General features: G+C 48.7%; 14 protein-coding genes across 14 annotated transcripts; 8 read left to right on the top strand and 6 right to left on the bottom strand.

The window, feature by feature from the left end:
* Window positions 1–451: 451 nt before the first annotated feature.
* On the bottom strand, window positions 452–1,625 carry FMAN_05667 (putative CDC10 cell division control protein 10; the record flags this gene model as incomplete). Its single annotated transcript, XM_041827649.1, has 3 exons — window positions 452–784; window positions 839–1,401; window positions 1,505–1,625. The coding sequence occupies 3 exons, from the start codon at window positions 1,623–1,625 to the stop codon at window positions 452–454; spliced, it is 1,017 nt and encodes a 338-aa protein (XP_041678591.1).
* A 667-nt stretch (window positions 1,626–2,292) lies between these two features.
* On the top strand, window positions 2,293–2,708 carry FMAN_05666 (uncharacterized protein; the record flags this gene model as incomplete). Its single annotated transcript, XM_041827650.1, has 2 exons — window positions 2,293–2,602; window positions 2,659–2,708. 2 exons carry the CDS (start codon window positions 2,293–2,295, stop codon window positions 2,706–2,708), a joined length of 360 nt encoding a protein of 119 aa, XP_041678592.1.
* Window positions 2,709–3,198: 490 nt separating this feature from the next.
* Window positions 3,199–4,328, top strand: FMAN_05665 (uncharacterized protein; the record flags this gene model as incomplete). Its single annotated transcript, XM_041827651.1, has 4 exons — window positions 3,199–3,201; window positions 3,255–3,291; window positions 3,359–3,904; window positions 3,958–4,328. 4 exons carry the CDS (start codon window positions 3,199–3,201, stop codon window positions 4,326–4,328), a joined length of 957 nt encoding a protein of 318 aa, XP_041678593.1.
* A 670-nt stretch (window positions 4,329–4,998) lies between these two features.
* On the top strand, window positions 4,999–5,658 carry FMAN_05664 (uncharacterized protein; the record flags this gene model as incomplete). The annotated part of the gene is made up of 2 exons (XM_041827652.1): window positions 4,999–5,439; window positions 5,488–5,658. The coding sequence occupies 2 exons, from the start codon at window positions 4,999–5,001 to the stop codon at window positions 5,656–5,658; spliced, it is 612 nt and encodes a 203-aa protein (XP_041678594.1).
* Window positions 5,659–5,867: 209 nt separating this feature from the next.
* Window positions 5,868–7,128, bottom strand: FMAN_05663 (putative cobyrinic acid a,c-diamide synthase; the record flags this gene model as incomplete). Its single annotated transcript, XM_041827654.1, has 4 exons — window positions 5,868–6,040; window positions 6,087–6,444; window positions 6,503–6,657; window positions 6,717–7,128. 4 exons carry the CDS (start codon window positions 7,126–7,128, stop codon window positions 5,868–5,870), a joined length of 1,098 nt encoding a protein of 365 aa, XP_041678595.1.
* A 1,069-nt stretch (window positions 7,129–8,197) lies between these two features.
* FMAN_05662 (related to ubiquitin-activating enzyme homolog UBA2) lies at window positions 8,198–10,690 on the top strand (the record flags this gene model as incomplete). The annotated part of the gene is made up of 8 exons (XM_041827655.1): window positions 8,198–8,440; window positions 8,500–8,565; window positions 8,622–8,792; window positions 8,845–9,206; window positions 9,256–9,317; window positions 9,366–10,217; window positions 10,276–10,360; window positions 10,408–10,690. 8 exons carry the CDS (start codon window positions 8,198–8,200, stop codon window positions 10,688–10,690), a joined length of 2,124 nt encoding a protein of 707 aa, XP_041678596.1.
* Window positions 10,691–11,063: 373 nt separating this feature from the next.
* Window positions 11,064–11,748, bottom strand: FMAN_05661 (related to 3-oxoacyl-; the record flags this gene model as incomplete). Its single annotated transcript, XM_041827656.1, has 2 exons — window positions 11,064–11,088; window positions 11,177–11,748. 2 exons carry the CDS (start codon window positions 11,746–11,748, stop codon window positions 11,064–11,066), a joined length of 597 nt encoding a protein of 198 aa, XP_041678597.1.
* Window positions 11,749–12,895: 1,147 nt separating this feature from the next.
* Window positions 12,896–14,850, top strand: FMAN_05660 (uncharacterized protein; the record flags this gene model as incomplete). The annotated part of the gene is made up of 4 exons (XM_041827657.1): window positions 12,896–13,037; window positions 13,097–13,313; window positions 13,448–14,709; window positions 14,768–14,850. 4 exons carry the CDS (start codon window positions 12,896–12,898, stop codon window positions 14,848–14,850), a joined length of 1,704 nt encoding a protein of 567 aa, XP_041678598.1.
* Window positions 14,851–15,410: 560 nt separating this feature from the next.
* Window positions 15,411–16,691, top strand: FMAN_05659 (uncharacterized protein; the record flags this gene model as incomplete). The annotated part of the gene is made up of 3 exons (XM_041827658.1): window positions 15,411–15,544; window positions 15,595–16,244; window positions 16,297–16,691. The coding sequence occupies 3 exons, from the start codon at window positions 15,411–15,413 to the stop codon at window positions 16,689–16,691; spliced, it is 1,179 nt and encodes a 392-aa protein (XP_041678599.1).
* A 459-nt stretch (window positions 16,692–17,150) lies between these two features.
* On the top strand, window positions 17,151–18,708 carry FMAN_05658 (uncharacterized protein; the record flags this gene model as incomplete). Its single annotated transcript, XM_041827659.1, has 3 exons — window positions 17,151–17,313; window positions 17,411–17,620; window positions 17,675–18,708. 3 exons carry the CDS (start codon window positions 17,151–17,153, stop codon window positions 18,706–18,708), a joined length of 1,407 nt encoding a protein of 468 aa, XP_041678600.1.
* A 620-nt stretch (window positions 18,709–19,328) lies between these two features.
* FMAN_05657 (uncharacterized protein) lies at window positions 19,329–21,341 on the bottom strand (the record flags this gene model as incomplete). The annotated part of the gene is made up of 2 exons (XM_041827660.1): window positions 19,329–20,933; window positions 20,985–21,341. The coding sequence occupies 2 exons, from the start codon at window positions 21,339–21,341 to the stop codon at window positions 19,329–19,331; spliced, it is 1,962 nt and encodes a 653-aa protein (XP_041678601.1).
* Window positions 21,342–21,974: 633 nt separating this feature from the next.
* Window positions 21,975–22,836, top strand: FMAN_05656 (uncharacterized protein; the record flags this gene model as incomplete). The annotated part of the gene is made up of 2 exons (XM_041827661.1): window positions 21,975–22,280; window positions 22,336–22,836. The coding sequence occupies 2 exons, from the start codon at window positions 21,975–21,977 to the stop codon at window positions 22,834–22,836; spliced, it is 807 nt and encodes a 268-aa protein (XP_041678602.1).
* Window positions 22,837–23,193: 357 nt separating this feature from the next.
* Window positions 23,194–24,121, bottom strand: FMAN_05655 (uncharacterized protein; the record flags this gene model as incomplete). Its single annotated transcript, XM_041827662.1, has 3 exons — window positions 23,194–23,620; window positions 23,671–24,022; window positions 24,073–24,121. 3 exons carry the CDS (start codon window positions 24,119–24,121, stop codon window positions 23,194–23,196), a joined length of 828 nt encoding a protein of 275 aa, XP_041678603.1.
* A 2,089-nt stretch (window positions 24,122–26,210) lies between these two features.
* On the bottom strand, window positions 26,211–26,615 carry FMAN_05653 (uncharacterized protein; the record flags this gene model as incomplete). Its single annotated transcript, XM_041827663.1, has 1 exon — window positions 26,211–26,615. One exon carries the CDS (start codon window positions 26,613–26,615, stop codon window positions 26,211–26,213), a length of 405 nt encoding a protein of 134 aa, XP_041678604.1.
* Window positions 26,616–27,040: the final 425 nt, after the last annotated feature.

Genomic DNA, 27,040 nt, shown 5'->3' on the forward strand with positions numbered 1-27,040 from the left:
ACTATGTAGGCAGGAAACTAACTCTAGATTAGAGTATGGGGTAATCGGTCTTATTAAAGCATAGAAAAAGGCCAAATAGCTCTCCGGGGTAACACTGAAAGAAAAAGAAGAAAGTCGTGTACAGCTTCGATATGGACTGACGGGTAGAAATGTCAAATGGTACGCAGCCAGGAAGAGCCTGGTCATATTCGACCAGTTCCTGTCTCATTTTGGACCTCGAAACATTCTGCCCCTGCCCTGACTCGCATGCCGATGTCATCGAAATGATGTAAGAGGCATTGGTTCTATTACGGTCAAGTCGACCTGCGAACCTCCTGACAAAGCATTTACTTTTGAGTTGCTCTACATCAGGCCGTGAAAGATATGGAGGGTCGTAACAAATGCGGGCTATCGAGCTGCCCAGAGACGCCGTTGCTCCATCGCCAGCACAACTTTAAAAACAAAAGACAGCCTAGTAGCCGTTCATAGTCATTCGTTGCGAGTTTCGGCTCAACTCGCGGTCAGCGGCAGGGCTGATGGGTCGGCTGCTAGCTCCACCATGAGCACTGCTCTCCTTCAGGGCCAGCAGTTGCTTGGCACGGAAAGTCTCGTAATGGATCTGAGAGGTGGTCTCGATAAGGTCCTGGAGATGTGTTCGGAGAAGGAAGTCTCGGAGATAGACAAATTCGCAGTGAGTCTCGTCCTCAACGTTGATGACTCCCCATCGGTTCTGGCGGCCGCGGACCTGCTTACCATTGACGATAATTGACTTCTCGGAACCGACAACTGCGAAAGGAACAAGATTCTGTTACGTATTAGTATGTGCACAATCCGATTGAACTCGAGTGACGAGACAAACCTTGATCTGACCGTTCAGAGCACGCTCCTCATCATCAAATTCCTCGTTATCATAGGGGTACATCTTGAGGTTATGGAAAGCAAACTCCTCCTTGATGCGCTCCTTGAACTCCTGGCGCTCCTCAACGGTCAGAGTGTCGGCCTTGGCAATGACAGGCACCACGTTGACCACATCAGACAGCTTCTTCAAGACGACAATATCAATGGGCTTGAGAGAGTGGCCCGATGGCTGGATGAAAAAGAGACAGCAGTGGATACGGGTATCCTGGATGTAGCGCTCTCGCTGTGCAGTGAGCTCCTTGCGCAAGTACGCGGAGTGCTGATCCTTGATGTACTTGACGATGGGGTCCCAACAGCGGTCGTTGTTGACAAGGTCGCCGTAACCGGGAGTATCGACAATGTTGAGTCTGAGTCGGACACCGTTCTCCTCAATGTTGTGAGAAACGGCCTGGATCTCAGTGGTCTGGCGGATAGGCTCGTCGGGCTGGAAGCGACCCTTCGAGTCGATCAGGTGAGAAGCGAAAATGGTGTTGATGAGCGTTGACTTGCCCATACCGGTCTGACCTACAATGCGCAAGACATGTTAGTATAGAAACTTAATGTAGACCGGCAATCACACCATGGTAGGTTAAACCATAGGGACGATTAGAACAGAGTCGTCACTTACCAACACAGATGACGTTGAATTGGAAACCACGCTTCAAGAGCTTCTTCTCAATCTGAGAAGTAATACTGTCGAAACCGACATGGCTCTGAGGATAGATAGTGTTGGGAGGAGCGGCAGCCATCTTGAATAACTCGTACGGGAGAGAAGTGTTCGATTCAAACCGTGAACGAAGGTAGAGCTCGGGAATGTTGTGAATATTCCAAGAAAGAAAGACTGGACTCGAAGCAGCTAAGGTCAACACGAGCGCGAACAGTTGGCAAGGTCAAAGTGACACCTGAAGATGTAGCGAAGCTGGGAGTTGGAGGTTTAGGAGAGGCGGCGTAGAAACCGATCCTAGGGGGAACTTTTCGGGCACTGGGCTTCCTGCCACCTTAGCAAACAATTTCCCTACTGGAAGGGAGGTGTCAGGGAGGTCCAGGGTCCCAAAGAAAGGGGGAAAGCGCGTTTCGAGCTTCTGATTGGTTCAAGAAGATCAGTGCGCCGGCTAGCTGATGATTGGCTGGCGGCATTTCGAGATAGCCCAGGGCCCCAGGCCATCAGACTTTTGAGCTGGAATTTAAAGCCTTGCGCATTTTGATCATCGCGACCCCAATTCGAGCCCGACCACCTATAGACGCTTCAGCTCTATCAGGAAACAATCACTCACCATCGAAGTACTGACTAATTTATCGGTTCAATTTGTTTCGTTTTCCAAGACCCCAGCACCGGCCTTGCAACTTCGACTGGGACTTGACCACCAAAGCCGATATCATTCATCATCTTAAGCCTATCAACGCCTCTCTATGAAGATGGCTGCTGCGCTTCTCCCCCGAATATACTCCCCGACCGTACTATCTACGGTGTCTTTTCGCCAGTTCGCCCAGAAGCTCTTCCCGTCGTTGTCGATTGCGATCCCTGGCGTTTCCTTAAACCTTCCCACCATCGATGATATCTGGGAGTCTGTGCTACGAGCGGTACCTAAGAACAAGGTCTCCCATTCGAGAAAACGACACAGACAAATGGCTGGCAAGGCGCTGAAGGATGTGAACAACTTGTGCAAATGTCCCGGATGTGGTCAACCCAAGCGTACACACCGATTATGCCAAACCTGCTTAGAAGGTATGTTGTTGCTCTCTTGACATAATCGATGCCATGTCCAATCTAACAATCTATAGAAATGAGACAAATTTGGCGTCAGGACTACCCTAATGATAGGTCGATCTAAAGAGAAAAGGATATGGAACATTGATGATTTACCACTCACTGTACAGTCACCCCGGAATCATGCATACCATGGGCGTTTTGGCTTAGTTTGAGCCTTGTATGAATATGAACAATATACTATGTAAAAGTTTGAACTACCTTCATAATATTCTGGCAGCGTGAAGATCTACGAGAACTGTGTTTTAACGCTGTGTGTACAACATCGAAGCAGCATGGTTTTATTATGCAAGAATATAGTGTGGTATCCTGCCTATCAATACATAAATGTTCAACTAGGAGTTGCTGTCTTCCTTTATACCTACCTAAGGTACCTAGGTATGGGATATCTTGAATGCTTTGTCTTGATTTGGAGCTTTATATTTATGACCCTGTGTTGCCCCACCAAGGCCACTTGCATTCATCCGCGGTCCAGTCCAAGCCAAGCACTTTCATTCATACAACGTCATATTGAAGAGCGAGAGAAGCACGGCATTTAGCACGGCGTGGGAGAGATGGTAAGGCCGACCGAAAACCTAGCCACTGATTGAAAGGCAACTAATCTCGCTAGTCGAAACAATATTTGACCACGCATACCGTGGATAATGGTGAGCTTGACCTCCCCGTCGCGGGGTGAATCAATGAAGCAAGAGTTAGTTCACTAAAAGTGTATAGCCCACATCACCGACATCTTTTCCATTGCGACGACATCCAAAGCTGTGATATCAGGCAGTGGATCTTCCACGCTTCACGTTCATGACACAACTGATCCTTCATTCCCACTCAAGCAGTCCATCTCAGATGCACACAAGTTGGGATGCCACCACGTGTGCACCTCACGGAATGGCAACGTCGCAGCGAGTGCTGGGTTTGGCGGCGAGGTGAAAATTTGGAAAGTCGACAGCGACACTGGCGAATGGAGTTTGAATGGCGAGATTACAGGATCTGCATCTAAGCCTGGTGAAGCCTGGGCTATGGCATTGAGTGAGAATGGATCTTACCTTGCTACTACAACAAATGATGGTCGAGTCAACGTTTGGGATGTTATGGATGAGAAGAAGCCCAAGATTCGTGAGTACGAAACCGGAAGTGCTGGATCTGGAAGCTTTGGCATGTCAGTGGACTTAAGCCGGGATGGGAAATACACTGCCAGCGGCCACCAGAATGGATCTGTCTACATTTTCAACAATGATACGGGAAGAGTCCTGTACTCATTATCTGGTAGGTTGCCTCGTACACGTCTCACATACTATTTCTCTGACATGTGCTACTAGGTCTCACAAAGCCTGTACGATCGGTTACCTTTTCTCCTGGTAACACTCGACTTGCTGCCGCAGGTGACGCTGGAATCATCGCACTCTACGACATGAAACACGGAGAACATGTTGGGAACTTGACTGGACACTCTTCGTGGATCACATCACTCGACTGGAGCGATACAGGAGAGTACCTGCTCAGTGGTTCAATGGATGGAAAGGTCAAGGTATGGTCAATTGAGCGAAGCGCGTGTGTGGCAACCCACAGTGAGACGGACAAAGCTCTTTGGTCTGTAAAGTGGCTACCGAAGACTGTCAGAAGCGAGATGTTCTGCACTGCTGGCGCAAACAGGAGCCTATCATTCTACCGAGAGGCTACTGGCGGTTGATCATTGTATAATAGAAACGGGAAGCTCTCAGTGATGAGACAATTCGATCACCGAGACAAAGTCGGATCCCCCCGACATTACAAGCTCATGTTATCACGTTTCACCAACAGCTTGTATATGGGAACTTGATGACATCAATACGATAGATAAGTGAGTTGCAATGAAATCCACAGACTGGGGGCGAGACCGGGAATCCTAGCAGTACCTAGGTATGTAAGGTATTGAGACCTAAACCTTAAGGATTGTTACCGATTCATGTCATTCGGAGCAGAAACTTGCTTTGCCATGAACTGACCCGATAATCAGTGTCACAGTGTCTGATACAAGGCACGTGATCTCGCGCTTAAGTTCGCGTTGTCCTGCCAATTTCAAGGCTTGCACGTCATGCATTTGGCCCCTCCAGCCTTCCCATTAGAGCCACCCATCTAGGTCCTAGTCACTGACCCTGTATCCGTACCCGTGGTTAATTTACAAACGACCTCACATTTCGATCATCATCACTCACCATAAAGCATCCGTTCTCTCAACATTAACCTTTAAGCTCGCAAATTGTCTTACTCTTCAGCAACAGTCAGCGCCTGTTTACAGCTCTATCGATTCCACCTACAATTCATCAAGCGTCATTCTCAGCATTCAGCAGCGCCATCTCGCTTTAGGAGCTGAGCCCACTATGCCCACAACTCGACGATCCGCTGCCAGCACTCGCAGCAGGGGCCCGCCAGCCAAGGGTCAGTCCACTCTGAGTTTCTCAAACAAAGTCACCAAGCCAGTACCCAAAAGCGCCAAGAAGTCTGCCATCTCTGCTTCCATCTCAAAGCTCGACCCCGATCAGCATGCTACACAGCGTGAGGTTGAAGATATTGTTGTCAACAACCATGAGTCCATAGAGATTGATAAGGAAGAAGAAGTTGAGGCAGTCACGGAGATTGAGGTAGTCCCAGAACCTGCGAGGTCTGAATTGGAGCTGCAAGCAGAGAAAGTTACAGACACACAGATCAAGAAATACTGGAAGTCCATTGAAGACCAATGGACTACGCCGCGATTGCACCAGCAAGGTGTATCTTTGAGTGAGAAGGTTCTTCGATATTTCGATGTCAGCTCACAATATGGTGTAAGTCAGCTTGGGCTATCATGGATTCACCACAGCTAACTCGTGCAGCCCTGTATAGGCATGCCTCGCATTAAGCGCTGGAAACGAGCTGAACTTCTGGGTCTCAACCCTCCAATTGAAGTCCTTGCTGTTCTTCTCAAGGAAGAAAGCAAGGGTAACAATAAAATCGAAACGGCTCACATGGATGAGATCCTCAATTCGACTGCTGTAGGTGCCTGAAATGTTTCCACCTGTTGTTTGGTCACCAGAAGCTGTTTCACGGAGTAAGGCGTTTGAAGGAATGATATTCAGGTGCCGATGTGGCTTTATTTGCTGTCTCAATTATTCTATAAGCGCATAATGAGCTCGTCGAACAAGAAATCTATGATCTAAACTTGGGTCTCATAATACACAAAAAGCCTAGAGGGAACGGGCCTCGCGGCCTTCATCTAGTACCAAATACTCCTTGTCCGATGATGCGGAATGGGCTCTTTACCCGCCGCTTCTAGTTCCTTCATACTATCATAGAGGAAAAAGTCTATTAGGATGGCGTTGACATGAGCGTCAGGGTGTTGACGCATAATCTCTCGTCGAATCAGCTCAACACACCAGATACTGCAAGCTAATTTGTTCAGTAAAAGAACAAGACTGCAGTTTAAACGACTTACCTCGTATTTGTAGCTCCCATGAACATCCGCTCTCTATCATCTTCTTGTCCTTGATGGCAGCTGCAACCGTTGGAGAACAATACAAGGCGCCCACAGTCATCAAAATTTGAGGGATACGATAATCTGCAAACATGGTGATCTTGTCGATGTCTCGAAATTCGCCGTATGATATGCCGTTGAAGCATGCCCAGAGATCCGCAACGAGGATTTGTGCTCTCTTCATCAGCCGAATCATCTTGCCATCCTCGAAACGATGCTCATCACGAAAGCAATCAAAATCCTGCGCCAGCAAGTTCACCAGGCGTGCCGCAGAACCGTCAGCAGCGTAAATGAGCTCTGCAACAGAGCCATCGTAGTGCTGGCATATGTGGTCAGAATTACTAGTAAATGTCAGGATTGACGGTGTTCTAGCTTACCTTGAAGAGTACCTGGCCAGCTTCTCGTAGGCAGTCTAAACGTTCTTCAAGGAGGGGAATTTCCTCCTCTGTACATGACCGGAAAACATGGGTGAGGGATTCCAGGGTACACTCTTCTTCGTTCTTCCAGTAGAAAGGATCTGTAATAGGAATGCCTTAAGTGAGGTTAAGTATTAGCTTGCTGTGTGAGTCATCGTGAAAAGTGATAGCTGACCTTCATCAATTGCTCTTTGGAGAGCTGCCACCAAACTCCAATAACCAGTCCATCTTTTCCCACGATACTCAATAGCAAATCGTTCATCATCAGGCAGTTCAGACCAGAAAGAAAAATTCAGCAAGTCCATAGTAAAAATGAAGTTGACAGTAGTTTCGTCCTTGGCCTTGGGGTGAAGTTCATGCTCTGACCAGGTGGCAGTTGAGTAACTCTTCTGTTGCATTTGCTCGTAAATGCTCTCCGCTGCCTTTTTAGATGCACGCATGTCGACGGCAACATCAATGCAACTGTCGTAGACGTATTCAGCGCTCTCGAGGACGCCTGTCTCAGGCTCCTCCTGGATATCGATCTTCCCCTGAAGATGTTGGCGGAGCAGTTCCAACAATTCGGTGTCAACCTCGTCATCAGACATTGCTACAGAAATAGGTTGTTGCACGACAGGGAAAAGGAAAATGAGCCAAGCGAAGGCAAGGAAGCGGAGGGGAGGGGGGAAAGCAAAGAGTGACAATGGCGGACAGTTTTCTTTGTATGATTCAGTCTAGACTTTCAAGGTCGAGTCGAGTCTCCAGGTCCCTTAAATTTTTATTTTTTTTGCCCTGGGAGCGGCCCCGCGGTCGCATAACTGCTATGCACCAACAGCCCATTGTGTCATGCATCCCTTGCAGCTTGCCATGGCCGAAATATGGAAAAGGAAGGAATTGTATGATGGTTAGTGAATAATTAAATGCTTCTGGAAGCAATCGATTCACATGATATTCACTAAATGGATCACTTTGTACACCCTTTCGTTGGAGTGCCTCTAAGATAGGTACTAGGTAGGCATGTCTGGTAAGAAAAACCCAATAGAAGGTGCTAAAATAAACCTAGTAAAAAGTCCCCTAAACTCAGGCTAGTTTTACCTAAATAATTTTATCGCTTACGGTCAAGGTCCTGAGTTTTCTTTACTCCCCTAGAGTAATAACATGCCAAGCCTTCTAAGAGGAGGCAAGCAAGGTTGTGTGACTTGAAGCTTGATATTAAGTACCTAATGAAATGACCCAGTTGGGCTAGCAGGAACTGAGCAGTCTGTTGGTGAATTTACTTCAGCATCCTACCTGGTAGGTACGTAGGTACCTATGTAAAGATGTGAGGTTTCTTGCTCTTCGAGGACCTCCGGTGTGCTCATTGACAATGGAACCTACCTAGGTACCTACACAGTGGAGCCCAATCATTAAGCCTTCAAGTTGACACCAAGAATTCCCGGCTTTAGAAGCTCAAAGCTCTGTGATAGGCTGGTCCCATTGGTCGCCCTGCAACGCCGCTCCCCTGCTGAGTGCTCTATCTCAGCTCTCTGACCACTAACATCCTAATCAACCTTCCCACTTTCAACTGATCGCGACATTCTTCACCAACAAGCGCACCGACTCGACCTTGATGCGCAGCCCTCGGATCGGGCTATTCCATTCTTTCGATCCCGTTTCCGCGCCTAGAAAGCGATCAATATGACGATGAATGCGACAAGCGCCGATCAGGCTCCAGCTCAGACACAGAATGCGGCTGCAGCTCCAGCTGTTACCCCAGCTTCTGAGCAGCAACGACAAATACACACACACCTGCAACAACAGCAGCAGCAAAAGAAAACTGCTTCATCCGAGAACGAATCCCAGAAACGAACGCCGGCCATGACGCGTGACCGACACAACCAGCAGTCGCTAGGCGCATCACTGAATACCTCTGTCAAGCAGGTACGTTTCTTATGCATGGAACTAAATATCACCACCTCTCAGCCTTGATCTCGCACCAGGATCCGACGCGATCCGACGCCTCAGGAGCGATGTGTCTAGGACTGGACTGTATGCGATGCGACATGGCGATCTTGCTCGACCACTTCTTATCATTGTGAGTATGCTAACTCGGATCGCGCAGGCTCGTGTGCTCATGGTTGGTGCTGGCGGAATTGGATGCGAGTTGCTCAAGAACCTGGTCCTCACAGGCTTTGGCGAAATACATATTGTAGACCTCGATACCATCGACCTTTCGAACTTGAACCGACAGTTTCTTTTCCGTCACGAACACATAAAAAAATCCAAGGCTTTAGTGCGTCGTTCTGCCCAAAATGGAGTTTGGTTAGATACTAATCAACGCGCAGGTGGCCAAGGAGGCAGCAGAACGGTTTAATCCCAATGTCAAAATTGTCGCACACCATGGCAATATAAAGGATGATGAATTCACTGTGGCCTGGTTCCAACAATTCCGCATTGCTTTCAATGCTCTGGATAACCTCGAAGCGCGCAGGCACGTCAATAAGATGTGCCTGGCAGCTGATGTACCCCTGATCGAGAGTGGCACCACCGGATTCAATGGCCAGGTGCAGGTTATCAAAAAAGGCGTTACTGCATGCTACGATTGTACTCCCAAGGAAGCACCCAAGTCTTTTCCTGTGTGTACAATTAGAAGCACCCCTAGTCAACCCATCCACTGCATTGTCTGGGGCAAAAGTTATTTGCTCAAGTATGTATATAGATATCGACTTGCGGAATATTGCTAACAAAGAATTTAGCGAGATCTTTGGCACAAGTGAAGATCAGGCTGCGTTTGACCACTCAACTGATGCCGACAATGGTAAGTGAGATGCTGTGTTAACGAACAACACATACTGACAAGAGCCAGCCAAAGAGATTGAAGAGTTGAAGAAAGAATCTGAAGCTCTCAAGATGATTCGGGATGCTACTGGCACGTCCAAGTTCCCTCAGATGCTATTTGATAAGGTGTTCAACGCCGACATTGAGCGACTACGTTCCGTGGAGGGGATGTGGACATCCCGGCGAGCTCCTGAGCCTCTTCAATATCAGACCATTCTCGCACAGGCTGGCGAGGCTATCGCCAACAAAGAAAAGATTCTGAATGACGATCAGCGGGTTTGGTCCCTGCAAGAGAGTTTAGCTGTCTTCAATGACAGTCTTGACCGACTAAGCAAGCGAATTCTTGAACTCAAGAAGAACAAAAAACCTGAAGACTCCGACCCCACAATCACATTTGACAAGGACGATATTGATACCCTTGACTTTGTGACAGCAAGTGCCAACATTCGCTCAACAATTTTTGGAATTGACAGGAAGTCTCGGTTCGATACCAAACAGATGGCAGGCAACATTATTCCAGCGATTGCCACAACCAACGCAATCGTCGCTGGTCTCTGTGTTCTTCAGTCTTTTAAAGTCTTGAAGGGCGAGTATGCACAGTCCAAGGAGGTCTTCCTGACCCCCTTTGCCCCAGCTCGACTTCTGGCCCCTGATAGGTCCAGAGAGCCAAATCCCGAATGCCCCGTGTGTAGCGTTTACTTCACAAGTATTGTTGCAGACTTGTCTCGGGCGACTCTCAAGGATCTCATTGATGACATCGTCTTGTCAAAGCTGGGATTTGAAGGCAAGGAGTTTGTCGTGAACAATGACATAGGAACCTTGGTTGAATGTTTTGAAGACGGCGACGACGAGAATCTACCCAAAAAGCTGACTGATCTCGGTAAGGCCTCGTCGAAAGGACAAATGAATTGCTCGCGGGGGACTGACAAAACTATTAGGTATCAAAAAGGACTCGTTCTTGACTGTCATCGACCAGGACGACGAAGACACGCTCGTCAATGTGGTTATCAATGTCCGAGAAGGGTCTGTCTTTGTCTCTGTTGTTATTGAACTAGGCTTACAATTTATAGTACATTGAAAGAAGACGAGAAACCGGTCAAGGCTACATTCGCGGATGTCCCTGAGATTCCACGTCGACCAAAGAAGCTCCAGCCAGTCTCCGCGAATGGCAATGGGAAACTCAACGATGAGCAGGCCGTTAGTGCCGAGCCGAAGGGTATCAAGAGGCCGCATGGAGAGGACGCTGAACCACCTCTCAAGAAACTCAAGATCACCGAATCCGGAACCGATATTGTAGACGTGGACGAAGTCCAAAGTCATGCCGGCGGCGGCGCTATCGTCATTGACGATTGAAGGGTAATTCGAGGGGTTGAAAGGACGATGCATATATCCTAGGACCCATGGCTTTACTAGTTGGCGCTTAAGCCACCATCCAGGTTCAGCACGCAATTGTTGGCGAAACGGTTGGTTATCAAAAACATGGCAGCGTCGGCTACCTCATCGGGCGTGCCCAAACGACCCAAGGGACACTGCTTGAGGTAAGCTTCACGAGCAGTCTCAGGAAGTTCTAATACAGGGCATTGTACATTAACATTGGTTTTCGTCTTCGCAAGGGTGATTGGCGCCAGGGATTGAAGGCGTAGGAAGGGGAGACTCACCATTCCACATTGGACTCTGTATCCAGCCCGGCAACAATGTGTTGACGCGGACAGAGCGACTTTTATACTCAAGGACTAGGGCACGGGTGAAAGCTGCGACGATATGGAGTCAGCAGGTTTTTGAAATGTATAATATTGTGGGATTCATTAGCATAAGATTAGGGATATATCATGAACGTACCAATGACACCTGCTTTTGAAGCGGCGTATACTGCAGCACCAGCACCCATTTTGGTAGCCATAAGACTTGAAACATTGATGATGCATCCTATGAGCACATGTGAGAAGATGCTGTCGGACATAAGTAACTGCTTTGTGAGACGCACCATGAGGGGTTAATTTGGCATATTTAGAGGCGAGGATAGTCGCCCGGAGGTTGAGGTTAAGAATCCGTTGAATTTCCTCTTCGCCGGTTCTTTTGAGCACCGACGCTTGACTGGTGCCAGCACAGTTGACGAGGACATCAACGGGGCCTAGAGTGGGAAATAGACCCTTGAAAATGTCTATCCTTTGAACATCCAGGCGTTTGAATTGGTGCTCTGTTGGGCGCCTACTGCCCTCGAAGTTCTCCATGTACGGGAGAGGCTCAAAGGGTTTGAGTCTGGATTCAAGGACTTGGCGATCATCAACGGCATTGCGGCTCATGATGGTTACAACAGACCCGCGGTCTGCAAGCGCGCTCGCGATACGGAAGCCCAGCGTACCGGTACCTCCGACCACGATGGCATGTTTACCGCGGAGAGAGAAGGACATGGGCGGTGGTGGAGGCGGGATGTGTGAGGTGGTTTACAAGTAGTGAGTTTGATGTGGTGATGAAATTTGAACTTTGAGTCTGTAAATATCGACTTGAATGGAGACGAAGGCCCGACCTTTTACGATAAAGCTGTATACATAGAAATTCACGACATACTGCGAAGTGAACATGTTTTACGATTTATTTTCATCTTCATTCTTCAGATTGCTTTTGATCGTGGCGAACCGAATATTCTCTGCTTTTCAATAATATGCTTAATTACCTACCACCAACCTCCCATACAGCACCGATGTCATTGCCACACTGTACGGTGTTTGGTTTTTTTTAAGCCCCAGATAACACCATCGAAGCACCTCTGAACAAGCAATCGGTTCCTGTCTGGCTGTATGTCATGGCCGATATTCGTCTCCTAGTAGCAATTGCTTTTTTGCACATACTTAAGACGACTTCTCCGTTACTATGATCATTTCCATATTCGCCTCTGTAAATACTTACGAGACCAGAACCCCCTGCTTTTAGACAAGTGGCTTGCTTGTTTAGTACATCTCATCAGCTTCCATGATGGGTTTCGCTTCTGGGGTATCAACAGGGGACTGAAGAGGAGAACCGCAAAGTTTTAAGTTAGCGAGGTAACCGATCCGTTGATTAAACCCTGATTTCGTGCCTTGCCTTGCTGTCCTTTACGAGCGCCAAGGGTTTGAAGCCAAACACAGCGGACGTCGATGAACAGTCAAACAAGATGATACCGGACAGATATCTACCTAATCTGACCCTTTTATCCCACGACAAGGATCAATTGACCATTGCCGTTCCTTACTGGATACATAACCAAATAGCTGACCACCTACCTGCCTTTCACACTTGAACCTTGGCCTCTGCTGGTCTGGTTCAGTGCATGTAACATAGTGCAAAACTCCACTTGATCAAACTCCCGCCGCTTCCATCCACCGTTGGTTAACTATTCCCACTAAACTCCTCCATTGCAACTACATTCTCAGCAGGGCTTCTGTCCATTGAAGCCCAAGGCCGAACTCAGGCCCACGACATTCCTTATCGGGTCTCTTTGACCTCAATGTTTCTTCGTTGTATCGGACCTTGTACTCGTCGCAATTGACGTATCTCTCACCCTACTCCCGCCGCAAAACCATGAGCGACCCTCAACGCGATGCCCCGCCGTTGAGCGCCCACATTCCCGCTGCCACCACGACCACGACGGTTTTGCCTACGACAAACGGCTCTGCCAAAGGCGATGACGTTCCCGATGCCGGACTGAGAAGTCTCGATCACTGTACGCCTCAGTAACGACCTCTCTCGCGCCACGCGCTTTGCTGATTGCTCTTCTCGCAGACAAGCGCGCCCTGCCAAAATGGCGGTACAATCTGCGCCAACAGATGCTGCCTCTGATCCGCTGGGAGACACCGTACCTTGCGTGGATGCAAGAGAAGTTGCGGACTCCAGCTCTCGATAGCTACTTCGCCATCACTGCCAACCTCGGAACCCATACCTTCTTCATGATCGGATTACCCATCTGCTTCTGGTGTGGTTATGCAGCATTTGGCAAGGGGTAAGTCACACCATGTTCAACGTCTACACACGCTGCGCTGCGGCGCATGATGTTGCGCTGCAGTTGCAGCAACAAATCTCTAGGTTCGATTGAGATTACAGGATTAACAGGTACTGACATGCTTCATTGTGTAGACTGGTGCATATTCTTGCTCTCGGTGTCTTCTGGACAGGCTTTATCAAGGACTTCTACTCTCTCCCACGACCACTCTCGCCTCCCTTGCACCGAATTACGATGTCTGGTTCTGCAGCCCTCGAATATGGTTTCCCTTCGACCCATAGCGCCAATGCTGTGTCTGTCGCCGTCTATGCGCTTCTGATACTACGCAGTCCCGATAACACGCTAGCTCCAACCACCAAGTTCGCACTCGAATGCCTCTCGTACTTTTACGCTGCTTCGATTATATTTGGGCGCTTATACTGTGGCATGCATGGCTTCCTAGACGTAATTGTCGGGTCTATCATGGGTGCCGCTATTTCTCTGCTCGAATTCTACTACGGACCTCCCCTTGATGAATATATGCACTCCAGCTCTTGGGCTGCGCCTCTTGTAGCTGCCTTGATTATTCTTGTACTCGTGCGCATTCACCCTGAACCGGCAGACGACTGTCCATGTTACGATGACAGTGTTGCTTTTGCTGGTGTTGTCATTGGCCTTGAATTCGGCACCTGGACGTACGGCAAGATTGCGCTAGATCCTTGGGAGACTCATGCGCATGGTGGAGGATCTGTGGATATTACGCACTTGGGATTGGCTGCTAACGTGGCTAGGATCGTTTTCGGCGTTCTTGTCGTATTTGCGTGGCGCGAGACGATGAAGCCTCTACTGCTTAAGCTCTTGCCTCATCTATTCCGAATATTTGAACAGGTTGGGGTGAACATGCCTCGACGATTCTTCACTCCTGCCAGTAAGTACAAGACTGTACCAACAGGCTCTCGTATCGATACACTTTTCCCTTCGCCGTCCGACTTCCCACGCATGGTCGAGAGTATCCGAAACCCTACCACCCGAGGTCGCTCTGTGTCAATTGGTCCTCAGAGTGCCGCAGATGCATACGAGACCTTGGCGTATAGAGAGCGCAAGCGACGCGAGAGTGTCAGCAGTAACCATAGCCTGAAGAGCAAGTCAAGCAACCTGGAGCTCCAGACCACGCATGAAGACTATTCTGGCAAGGGAGCTCAGGCGTCTGGTGCACAGGCAAACCGAATCGTCGAATTCGAGCAGATGATGGGAACCGGCGAAGTTGTGACAACACCAGCCGCCGATGATGATCGGGTTGAGATCTTTGTTACGGGCACCGAGGACGGGTTGGGAGAGCGCGAGATGTTCTCGCAATTAATCAAACCTCGTGTGCGATACGACGTCGAGGTCGTGACTAAGCTCGTGGTTTACACTGGTAAGTTTCTGGAGATTTTCTCCTGACCAGAGAAATGGGTTGCTGACTGATGTGATAGGAATTGCTTGGTTTGCAGTGGCTATTATCCCCATAATGTTTGAGATTGTGGGCTTGGGGACGAATCAGTTACGTGAACGATGAGTGATGAGATGAAATGAGACAAGAGAGGCCACCGCCTTGTATTATTTTCTAGTGGCCTCCGGGATACAATTAGATATTCTTCTTTTTAATGAACATATAGGGTGACGAACGATGGGCGCTGGAAATGGTTTATTGGTTATGTCGCCTCGGGGTTTCTTTGGGTGATATATCTCTAGACAACTTTAGAGTTGCAATTGACACTGAGTCGTATTCACGATAGCATATTCGTTCGAGTCAATGCTATAATGGTCTTTTATTTGAAAATAAACATCATACAAAAAGATGTACTGATGTCTCAAGGAAGGGTCGTACTTTAGTTAAAAGGTGTAAGTGGGACGTTGACGATTTCGCCCCTGTGATTGGCCGTTGCTATGTGCAAGGGTCTTAATTGACTGACACGCTTAAGACGCGTTTAGGTGCAACCTAGCGCGTGTTCCTCACTGGCCTCAACGTTCAAACTTCCATACAGCGCAACAAGCTCAAGAATTGGGACGAGCAACCCCGGAAACACCACCAAAGGAACTGCAAAGACCGAAAACAACAAGAAAGCAAGCGCAAATATGTCCGATATTGGGGATGAGATGGACGTTGATGTCCCCGTTGTCAGCAAAGATGTGATATTTTCCTCTGAAGCCAAGCAAGGCAAGCGAAGTGCTGCCAATCTGCCAGTTGAGGCTGAGGATAGTCTCCCTTGGTAGGTGCTTGTAAGAAACACCATCAAATATCAGGATTAACGGAGCCCAGGGTTGAAAAGTACCGCCCAAACACCCTCGAAGACGTCTCGGGCCATCAAGATATCCTCGCTACTATCAACAAATTTATCGATCAGAATCGTCTCCCACATCTGCTCCTCTACGGTCCTCCAGGCACTGGAAAGACGTCGACAATTCTGGCCCTTGCTCGTCGTATCTACGGAGCTGCGAATATGCGCCAAATGGTGCTCGAACTCAATGCCTCAGATGACCGTGGCATCGATGTAGTGCGAGAGCAGATCAAGACATTTGCCAGTACCAAACAGATCTTCTCCATGGGTGGCGCATCCGCCCGCTCAGGCAACTCGATGGCTGGATTTAAGCTCATTATTCTGGATGAGGCTGATGCTATGACGAGCACAGCCCAAATGGCTCTACGACGAATAATGGAGAAGTACACCACCAACACACGGTTCTGTATCATTGCAAACTATTCCCACAAGCTTAGCCCCGCACTGCTGAGTCGATGTACACGGTTCCGCTTCAGTCCGCTAAAGGAGGGCGACATTAGGGTGCTAGTTGACAAGGTGGTGGAGGAGGAGCATGTTAGGATTGGCGGAGAGGCAGTTGATGCGCTGGTGAAGCTGAGCAAGGGTGATATGCGAAGAGCACTGAACGTTCTACAGGCCTGTCACGCATCAAGTGAGTCTGCGTGCATCTATCTTTACCAGCGTGAGCGCTAACAGACGCCCAGGTACACCATTGCGAGCGAAGGATGCACCCAAAGTACCTGACAGCGAAATTGAACGCGAAAATATCACAACGGAGACTATTTATAACTGCATTGCGGCACCCCCACCCGATGCCATCAAAGAGATTGTGTCGACGCTGCTTAAGACATCGGATGTCACAAGTTGTCTAAACACTATCAGCGCTCTCAAGGTGTCGCGAGGTCTTGCGCTGGCTGATATTATCACAGCGCTCTCCGAGGAGTTGGTGAAGCTAGAGGTTGGTCCTGAGGTGATGATCACCTGGCTGGATGGTCTCGCCAACATCGAGCATAGAGTCGCCGGTGGAGGCAGTGAGTTGATCCAGACTGGAGCAGTCGTTGGAGTTGTCCGAAACGGAGTTGAGTTGATGAGCAGATAGTCTCGGAATCTCTACGGGATATCTAGCGTCTGTCTGCGGCACAAGGATGCAATGGGTTAATTGACATCGAAGGGTGAATATTAGTATGATGTTACACGATGATTAACTGCGCTACAAGCAGCAAAGGCCTTTTATAGAACATAGATGAAACCAATGAAGCATCATGGTGGTGATTTTAAACCTGGGAGCCGCGACTTTGTAAGGCTGTTAATAATGTATCTGTCAGCCACTATCCATGTCTAGTGGCGCAAGCTCATGCAACCCTCGTGTAAGCTCAGAGCTGTCACCGGATAAATTTACTACACCTCAATTGTAGCTTATCAACGTTAAAACGGTGCGCTGCGACTTCAACTCTTCAGGGCCCAGAGGCATTGCACTTGTGAGCTTGTTGTCGCATTTCGCCGAGAAATCGCTGTACGTTTGGAAGACCAGCAAATCCTCTCTACAAATACCGTCACAATGACCTCAATCGCTTCCTCTGATGCTGGAAATTTGACTGTCGAGCCACTGTCAGAGCGCAATGTCTCTCGGATACCGCTTATTCTGCCTCATGAGCGCGTCTTTCCAATCCAGATCGGCAGCGAATTGTTTAAGCTCTCGGGGGCATCGTTATCCTCTGACGGTGAGTCTTGACTTTACAAGTCTCTTTGCGACAACTGACTTGTCGAATTGCGCCAGCGCAGTTGTCTAGCTCATAGTTCTCGACTAACGCCTCGCAGCACCTTCATACTTCTCTCAATACTTTGTTTGCCAGTTGGAATCGGCAAAAGAACGAAACGACGAGTCGAACTCGGCTATCCGAACGCTTTACATTGATCGCGATCCAGCTATCTTTCGCGATATCTCTCTTCATCTTCAGGGCTACCATGTACAGCCTCGCGACGGCGAGCACTTTGTGCGTCTGTTTTCAGATGCACAATTCTATAGCTGTTGGTCGCCTCCATCTTGCAACCCAGATTCTGAACTGACGTTTCGGCAAACAGTGCCCAAGCTAATCTCTCAGCTTTACGAGGAGAGTATCTTTATCTCCATCGGCCATCGCGAGTTTCAGATTCCTCGTGAGATCTTCAACGACCCAGGAAATTCTCCGAACTACTTCTCCCTTGGCTTCGCAGCTTTTTTCTCTCGCCCGGATGATCTCTTCCCTGGCCTTGACCGCGAAGGCCTAATCCGTCCACCCTCGATCCTCCCTCCTTCGGTTCCGAAGCGCAGCGCTGATACATTTGCCGAGCTCCTACACTTTCTCCGAGGATATCCTATTCGAATACGTGATGAAGCACACCGCCAGGATCTCCTCAGCGATGCGCGCTACTTTCATTTTAAGGGCCTTGAGCAGCGCCTTATCCCACATTCGTTAAGTTACAATCAAGCCACGAGACGTGATGAGATTGTCCTTCGTCTTGAGAACATACAGAAGAGTGGTGTTAGTGTCTTTATCAGCAATACAGACCCGTTGACCGGCTTTGTGCAATACGCTCGACCTTATGTAGACGAGAAGCCTGCTGAGCTGGTCCTTGAAATTGGCGGCGAAACAACCAAGCTTCATTTCTCAGGAAGTAATGCTAGGGCAGAATTCTTCAGGGACACCAAAGCACGAGTTGCAAAGTTGTTTGAGCTTGTCTCATCAAAGCTAAACTTTCACCAAGCGATCAAAACTGAACATCTCACCAACAACGGACAGTTGACAAACCTCGGAAACGCACTATTAAAGGAAGATCTTGTTCGTATAGTCCTGGAGCCCGACTCCGCCATTATTCTCGATGGGAAGGACTATCTCGAGGATTTCATCAGTGCCGCGGCGTCCGAATCTTCCGCAAACGAATACCCCCGGAAGCGAAAGCGAGCAGATGGTGACTCAGGCGATGAGGAGTGGGTTGTCACAACAGGGCAATGGAGGTTACGCATTCAGAACGCACCAAACGGCAGGGGTGTTGAATGCATTCTTGTTGCAGCGAAGCTTGATGCAATGCGCTCGCAATTGTCGCGCAACATGTCAAGGACCTTTCTGGGGAGCTAATTCAGTGTATTTCATGTGGTCTTTGCAGTCGTGGTGGCGAGAACAGAATTGCTCTTGTATTACGAATCAGATCTGTAACTGGCATATTGGAGATAATAAAGAGCATTTATGAGACGTCCAATAGTATGAGATGCCACACGGAAATACGAAAACAGGGGTATTTGACACAGTTATAGTGGTATTGCAAATACGGAGCGAACAATTAGTACACAATCCAACCAACGCATATTAATTATGACCAAAACCAACAAAAGACTTTGTCTGACACATGTCATGAGAATTCACGATACCATCCATAGAACGGCCATAGAAACAAGATGGAAAGTCGCTGAATGATGTTGCATGTTCTTGAGTCCCAAGTGACTTGGCGGCAACAGTCTATAGGGAAAACACAATAACGCCCCTTCGCCCTGCAGGAAAAGAGAAAAAGCGATTGGCTAACAGGTGAGCGGAAAGATAGGGGCCCATCGGGAGAGGTGAAAAGCGATAACTTTTTATGGATGGTCGGGTCGGGTCGGAAAAGAGAAATCTTTCAGGAGGAGGAAATAGGGGTGAATGTGAAGAGTAGTAGGGTGTTCGTCAGGTCGTGTCATGGCTCATACAATTTGGTCGTTCAACATTTATCGCCCTTTGCCAGCAACCTTGCCTGTGGGAGCACTCATATCTCGTCGTTCAACGCCCTCGACCATTCGACGGCTAGGTGTCATTGTGCCCTGTGCCATTGAACGGGCACGGCCACGACGTTCACGAATCTTGGCGAGAGCCTGCTCGCGTGTCATGGTGGGGGTGAGAGCAGGATTTGACATGTCGAAGGTGGTGCCTGTGCTGTTGTGGGATGGTGTGCGAAGGCGTTCGTTGAAAGATGCACTATTCCCGACCTTGTCGTCGTGAACTGGCACGGTTGTCGTAGTGGTGACGGTGTAGAAGGCATTTGTGGTGTGAGGTCGAGTGTCAGGAGAGACAAGTATATCCTCGGCCACGTCTGGCATGGTCGGTACTGAAGGAACAGGTGCCGAGTGACTGTGAGGAGCATTGAGAAGTGAGGCTAGTGATGTTCTTTCTTGAGCAAGCATGGCGAAGGCTGGAGGCTCGACTGAAGGGGTTCGTGCGTATCTCCGGTAGTTATCATACTCGCCAGAGTAATGGGGCTCCATCTCAGTGCCATCACCGATCGTGGTTTCAGCCTCAACTTGCTCTTCAATCACAACCTCGTCAACATCCTGAAATTCGCTCTCAGCATGACTTCCTCGCTGACCCTTGGCAGCTGCTTCAGTCTCTTCGATTTTGCGTTGTGCCTCAATGATCTCGGCCTCTTGCTCCGAAACTGTCCGAAAAATGCCTTCTTTGGGACAGAATATGGTACTTCGACGAGGCTCTTTCTTAGATTTAATGATGCGTTGAGGAGGCTCTTGGAGGTGCTGTTCTTGGACTGGCTTAGGCTGAGCATCTGCTCCTGTGTCGTACTCGGTCCTGGCATGCGGTTCCTCGATACGGGGAGGAGTTACAGCACGTTTCTCGCCCCCTACCTCACTGTCCAATTTCTGGACCTTGTCGTTTGGTCCCTCTAGTCCAAAAGAGCTTCGGCGTTTCTGGCGAGGGGCTTCAGCACTGGCACGACGGGTTGACTTAGAGCAGGCACAGCAACGGAGATGGCATTCGGCCTGTAAGAACTCAATCATCTCATGGGCACGGTCTGCTCTTTGACGCTCCCACTGCAACTGAGTAGACAATTCCTCAATCTCAACCTCACTGGCTTCCGAGGAGATGATGTCCATTGTCGACAGAGAAACTCGAGGATCTCTTGACACTCGACTCTTGTCCTTGTTAGGAGAACCAAACTCATCGTCAGCATCCTGTGGCGGCAGAGGAATACGACCCTCGGCAGCGATACGGGCAACTTCCTCGTTCTTGGCCGCAGTCTTGTAGGCGTCCCGTTCCTGCTCGACGAGCTTGATACGCTCCAATGCTTGATCTAGTTGTTCTTGGACACCAACAATCTGATAGCGCGCTTCGAATGCTTCTTGCTCTCGGACCTTGCTCCTAGCCTTTTCTCGTTTGAAGTTTTCGTCGATCATCTTGGCGTTTGTACGTGCTGACTTGAGTTCTTCTTGGAGCTTGACGATCGATGATTGTGTTTTGAACGTCTCTTTTCGTGCGCGGCGTATCTCCTTTTCCCATAAAGCTTGTGTGTGCGCATGGGTTTCCTTTGCTCGGCCATAGTTCTCCTATGACATGGTCAACATGCAATGTTTACATTGGTTTCCGAGACCACCTACCATTAACGACTCCAGACGTTCTCCGACTTTTCGCTCGCGGTCTTTACCCTCATCGATGGCCTTTCGTAGATTCTTGTTCTCCTCTCTATATCTGCGCAACTCAGTCTCGGCCTCTTCGCGGCCAAGCATGGCACGCTTCAAAGCAGCATCTGCGGTTTTGCGTTCCAACTGTTTTGATTGCATAGTAACACTGAGGTTGTTGAACTGGCTGATCTTGTCATGAACGGAGTTGTCTCTTGAGCCACCACGAAGGTGAGAGAATACGGACTCCCGCTCTCTTTGTTGGTTCACACGGTCCGCGGTGACGGCCTGAAGAGGGCCGCCCGGTGAGCCAGGTGGACTGTTTGTCTCTTCCATTGTTGTTGAATATAATTTCGATGCAGACGTTGAGGTAGATATGTGGTATCAAACTGAACTGATTGAGTTTTATCGCAAGTGGCTGCCGTTATGGAGGGTCGACAGTTAAGTTGAAGGTTATTAGTGTGTTGTGATAAGGCAAAGTTGAGTAAAAGTGGTGCTGGTGTGGTATCGATTGTTTACCATCCCACTCTGGTGTGTATCAATTGGTAAGTAAACTGTTGCTGTGGTGATAGAGACGACGTCAGGTGACCTCATGCGAGCAATTTGGACGTTTATTTCTAAGCCACCCCTAGTGGTGTGTTCGTAGCCTATTTTGAGCTCAACGCTCCAATCAGCTGCTTTTAACTGTGCTGACCCCGCGAAGTGGAGTGAGTTGGCTGATAGGCGTGCCAGAATCCCGATAAAGCTGTCCAACGTCGCAAGTTAATCCATTGATCCATGGAAAAGGGAAAAAGTTGAAGCTTCCGACTCCGAGCAGAGGCCAGGTCAAGGTGACAGGACACGCCACTTTATATTAAGATCGCCCCTATTGTAACATTCTTTGCTATAAATCTGTTTCTGTGTCCTTTCAATTCTTTTCTCTGCATCTTTTCTAATACTTGTTAAAGATCATATTTGTTACTTGTCAAGATGGCCGATGAATCAACTCTGCGACAGCGAAAGCCTCAGCCCAAGAACGAGACCGAATCTGAAGTCTCTCAGCCTTCCACCCCGACAAAAAAGGGCAAGAAAAGGTCCTCGGCCAAGGTCGATGAAGAAGACCCATGGGATGGCTACTCCCCTTACCTCGATGTCGTTCGTGTCATCAGCTTCATTATCGTGGCCTCAATGGGTCTAAGCTATGTTATCAGCGGAGGAGAGAGTTTCTGGTGGGGACACAAGAACAAGCCTAACTGGATGACCCAGAGATTCTACAAAGACTTGATTTTTGGACCAGTACGTTGAATCTATGATGATTGCCGGACTATTACTAACTACCGTTCTCCGTTAGCCACCACCTGTATATATGACTTTGGAGGAACTCTCCCTCCACGACGGTACCGACCCCGATAGACCTCTACTTCTTGCCATCAATGGTACGATTTATGATGTCTCCAACGGCCGCCGCATGTACGGTCCAGGGGGCTCCTATAGCTACTTCGCTGCCACCGATGCTGCTCGCGGCTTCGTGACCGGCTGCTTTGCTGAGGACCAGACCGCCGACCTCCGTGGTTATGAGGAGACTTTCCTGCCGCTCGACGATCCTGAAGTTGACTCTCACTGGACACCGGAGGCTCTTGCTGAGCTTAAGATCAAAGAGAGAGAAGATGCTAAAAAGAGGGCCGACGCCGCGCTCCAGCATTGGGTCGACTTCTTTGCCAACAGCAAGAAATACACCAAGGTGGGATATGTGTATCGGGAACCCGGCTGGCTGGAGAAAGAGAAGCCCAAGAAGCTCTGTGACCAGGCTCAGAGAAGCAGGAAGACCAGAAAGATTCCCAAGAAGGATTGATCCTTACTCACACTGGCGATGTTGTATTTTTAATTATTCTTTTATTGGCATACAACTATCCTTTTTCCAAACCTAACTGGGCCAAAGCTCAAAAGTCATGATATACATAACCGTGAAACATTAGAAACTTCAAATCAAGGGATAATGAGGATGATCTCTCTAATGGATTTGGGTATTCTTGGTTGTTATCTAAACGTTCAACCTTGATACACTTTCCCGTTGAACCTGGCCGTAAACACCGTTGATGACTGTGCCTATCCCGAGGCTGCCCAACCGTTCCAGCAATTGGTACAAATATCCCCATTAATTGTTTCCAGCATTATGTCTATCCATTCAAAAGTTCGTCACACGCTCAGCTTATAGTACATACAAAGCAGCGGCACCGACTGCGAGCAGCATCGAAATAGGGGCCTTGAGCTCAGCCGCAGCAGCAGTGACCACAGGATCGCCCGAAGAACCGGCTGTGGGAGTGCCAGTAGCTCCAGGAGCAGAGACACCAGTTGGCGTGCCAGAGCCATCCTCGGAACCGTCATCGGAGCTATCGTCACCGGAGGAGCTGCCGTCATCAGAGCTGTCGCCGCCGGAAGAGCTGCCGTCGTCTGAGCTATCGTCTCCGGAGCCGCCACCAGAGCTACCGCCCCCAGAACCGCCTGTGTTGGTGCCATTGCCACCATTTCCGCCTTGTGGGGAGCCGCCACCTTGAACAGGAACGACTTCGGAGACTGTAGCCGAACTGCAGAGGCTCTTGTAGTTGTTGAGCGATCTTGTAGCACTGGCAGATGTGCTGGATAACGTTTAGTAAAGAACCCTGACATAAAGTCGTAGCAGACTCACTTTTCGTTGATAACCATCGACATTCCACCCTGGCAGTGTTTTGCCTTGCTGCAGAACAGCCACATAGGCTTCTTGTCCTTGACCATGATGGTGTAAGTGGGAATCATGCCCTTGGACATGCTAGCCTCCACAGGCTGGTAGCCAGAGTAGATGCCAGTGACGTTCGACATCACGTTGCCAATGGGCACACAAGGGTCGTCGAAGGTAGACTGTGTCACTGTGTGGTTGCCAGCCCAGAATTGAAACTGAACCATGGTTCCTGGCTCTGCTGTGATCTTTTCAGGCCAGAACTTGAGGCCAGTAGCATTTGTTGCTGAGTTTCTGCCAACCGAGACGACTTGGACATCGACAGCTAAGAGGACTGTTAGTTGATTCATCTTCTATGGCTCCATGAGCACATACCTTCAGCAACAGCCGCAAGGGCTACAATAGCAATTTGAGAGAAATACATAATGATTAGAGATTTGGGATTGTGAATATTTGGTAGAGGTAAAGGAAGGGCACTCTGGGAGAGATGTTCAGAGATGGGAGCAAGGAAAAGAAGCGACTTGCGCTCTCAAGGACTAGCCTCGTCTAAGAAAGTAACAAGAAGAATTAATGAAAGATTGAAAGGACAAAGGAAACGCGTCCAATGGGAACAGGACCAGACTGTTGATTATGGAACGAGATGGAGAGATGAGGAGAAACAAAACAAAAGAGACGAGACGGATTGGTATATATACATCTACCTTGGGGCTTGGCCTATGATGGCCTTGACCCTGATTACGAGTTTCGAAGCACATCTGAAGCACGCCTCTCAACGGCGCCGAAAGATGGATCTTGGGGCTTCCGTCTCGGCTCCTCGGTAGACTTACAGGACAGGCGTAGTATGAGACACCATCAACAAGGCTTCGCTGGAAGAGTTGAGGAATGAAACAAATAGTGCTGGGTATGTCTTGGCTACGTGTGGTAAGGCTTGGGAACTACCCAGGCTATATGTCAGGTTCAGATATCGAGCTCAACGACATAATAATGTTGGCAACTGAATACAGAAGAGCGACTATCGCAAATCGGTTCAACGATTATGATAGCTTCCTCTTATTCAGATTTCCATCGTCAGTATTGATTTGGTGGTCTTACCGTTCGAAACGAGTTTGTTCATTTTGTTGGTCAACTCAACTGAGAAATCGTCCCATGGCGCTTAGTATGTCTATTATCCAGACCTATACTCCGTACCATAGCAGACTAACAGTTAGATATTTTCGGTGACTATAGGCCTCGGCTCCAGGCCCAACCGTGTCGGAGCAGATCAACCAGGGGCTCGTCTGCTTCGGAAGTGCCTCATCCGTAATATCTTGAGACGAATACAGTTTCGCTGCCACTATTGGTCCTTAAAGGGTATAAGGGCCACATGGGTGCAAAGCTGCCGTACGGTAATTTGAAACTTGAGAGCCTTGGCTTTCTCTTACCGCAGAATAACATTATTCGAGTCCGAGCTGACGTTGCATTAGTTTGTCGGGTTTCAGCTGTGATGTTTCGTGTTGGTTGCAGATTCTAAACGTACCTATGTGGGGTATTGCCATTTGGAACACCCCAGCTTTATTAACTCACTATGCTTATTATTAATCTCCTAATACGAATTTATTTACACAAGATGTTCAACGATTTTCAACTTGCTCGATAGACGGCTAAAGATCTCCTTAACCAATGTTAATTTTGAGGCTCACAAGGGAACTTCTTGGACGAAACGCCCATTTGTATAATGGGCGAGAGCAGTTACCAAAACCCAAGACTACCTTCAACAAACAGGAACGACAAGCAATAGCACAATACTAGGCTTAGCTCGCCACTATTATAGACATTAGAGTGGCTTGGAGATCAAAGGCCGTGGATTACATGATCCTTCTTGAGCGAGGTTTTAGGAGTTATTGCAAATGTAACCTGTCACGATCTGGAAATATGTGACAGCATCTCCAACTAGTTGACTCTGCGAATACGTCTTGATTCTTCCTTCATGTTAATAAAACGCTTACAACCCAAATCCGTGATACGGCAACTTGCCAGACAGCCCCAATTCAAAAATTCCATGTCCTCGTACATAGCTAGTGAAAGCTCACGCACTTGTGGTAAAAGACCGGGGTACGATCGCGAACACCAATATGAACAATCGGTCCTGACACAGTTGGACGAAACCAGGCGCAGTGCAGGCGACTATTGCTTCTATCGGATGGGACTCTGCCCTCACTTCCTTGAGCATGAGATGAATATCAGGCGTAGTGGAAGACATCGTGTTGCGTTAATGAGCTTTCGAAGATCAAAGTCTTGGCTGCTATTGTGTTAATGTTAATGAAAATCGGTCGAATGCTTTTCAGATTCACGTACCTGTATTATCGTCAAAGCGCAACATAGGAAGTCGCTGGCCCGCAGAGCCACCACACGCTCTATGTATGAAAGCGTCAGTCGTGCGCAATCTTCGCCAAGGCTTCTCTCCAGATGCATACCCATTGAACACTTCGACTCTTGTTCACCCCGAAGGTGGAAGAGATAGCAATTGATACCACTTAAAGATCCAGCAACAACTGTGGTGATACCTTCTCCAAGTCCTCAACTTCGAGAAATCCGCCATCCTTCTCGACAGCCGCTCTCGCAATAGCCTCTCTCACAAACACATCAAAGTATTTGCCCGCTGCGGCGTTTGCGTCTCTTGATATCCGCGTCGCATCTTTAGCGAAGAATTCGTGCAGCAACCGTGTGAGCAGCTCTGGCGGGATCGACTTGTCGGGTTCCTCTTCCTCTACAGCTTGTTCTCCACGCGTTGAGTTCCCGTGGCGATCGTTATCGTCATCTGAGAGCTCAAATGGATTGCTCGATTGTGGTTCGGATTCAGGTTCTGATGCCTTGGCGCCTTTCTTCGTTGCGGCTTTTGCTCGGCCACGGCCTGTACCTGATGATTGCTTTGGAGGCATGTCAAAGTTCAAGTAGACTCTAGGGGTCCAATGTCATAAAGTTGTTGCGCCGCGCAAGAATTACTCTGGCAACTGTATCGAGCTACACTGTAGGTAGATACTAATAGCTTAGTAAGCATCCAACGTCAGGTTACAGACAACAAAAACAACAAACCCCTCAGTATCACTAAGTCAAATAATGACGAAAAGGAAAGAGGATTGAAAAACGAAGTGACATCACAAGGATCAGTGGACAATATATGGACAGTAAAGGGAAATTGCATTGGTGTATAAATTACAGCGGCCTAGAACGGAAGGCAAAGCAAGATTAGAAAAAGACGCCGTGCCTATGCCACTCTAACCCGTCAAGAGCTGCTGTTTCAGAGGACCACGTCGGGTATCTGTGACAACTTCCCTCAACCTGCACTTCGATCTCGCCTTTTAAT

The sequence above is a fragment of the Fusarium mangiferae genome (genome assembly GCF_900044065.1).
Source record: "Fusarium mangiferae strain MRC7560 genome assembly, contig: FMAN_scaffold002, whole genome shotgun sequence".
NCBI classification, from domain to species: Eukaryota; Fungi; Ascomycota; class Sordariomycetes; order Hypocreales; family Nectriaceae; genus Fusarium; species Fusarium mangiferae.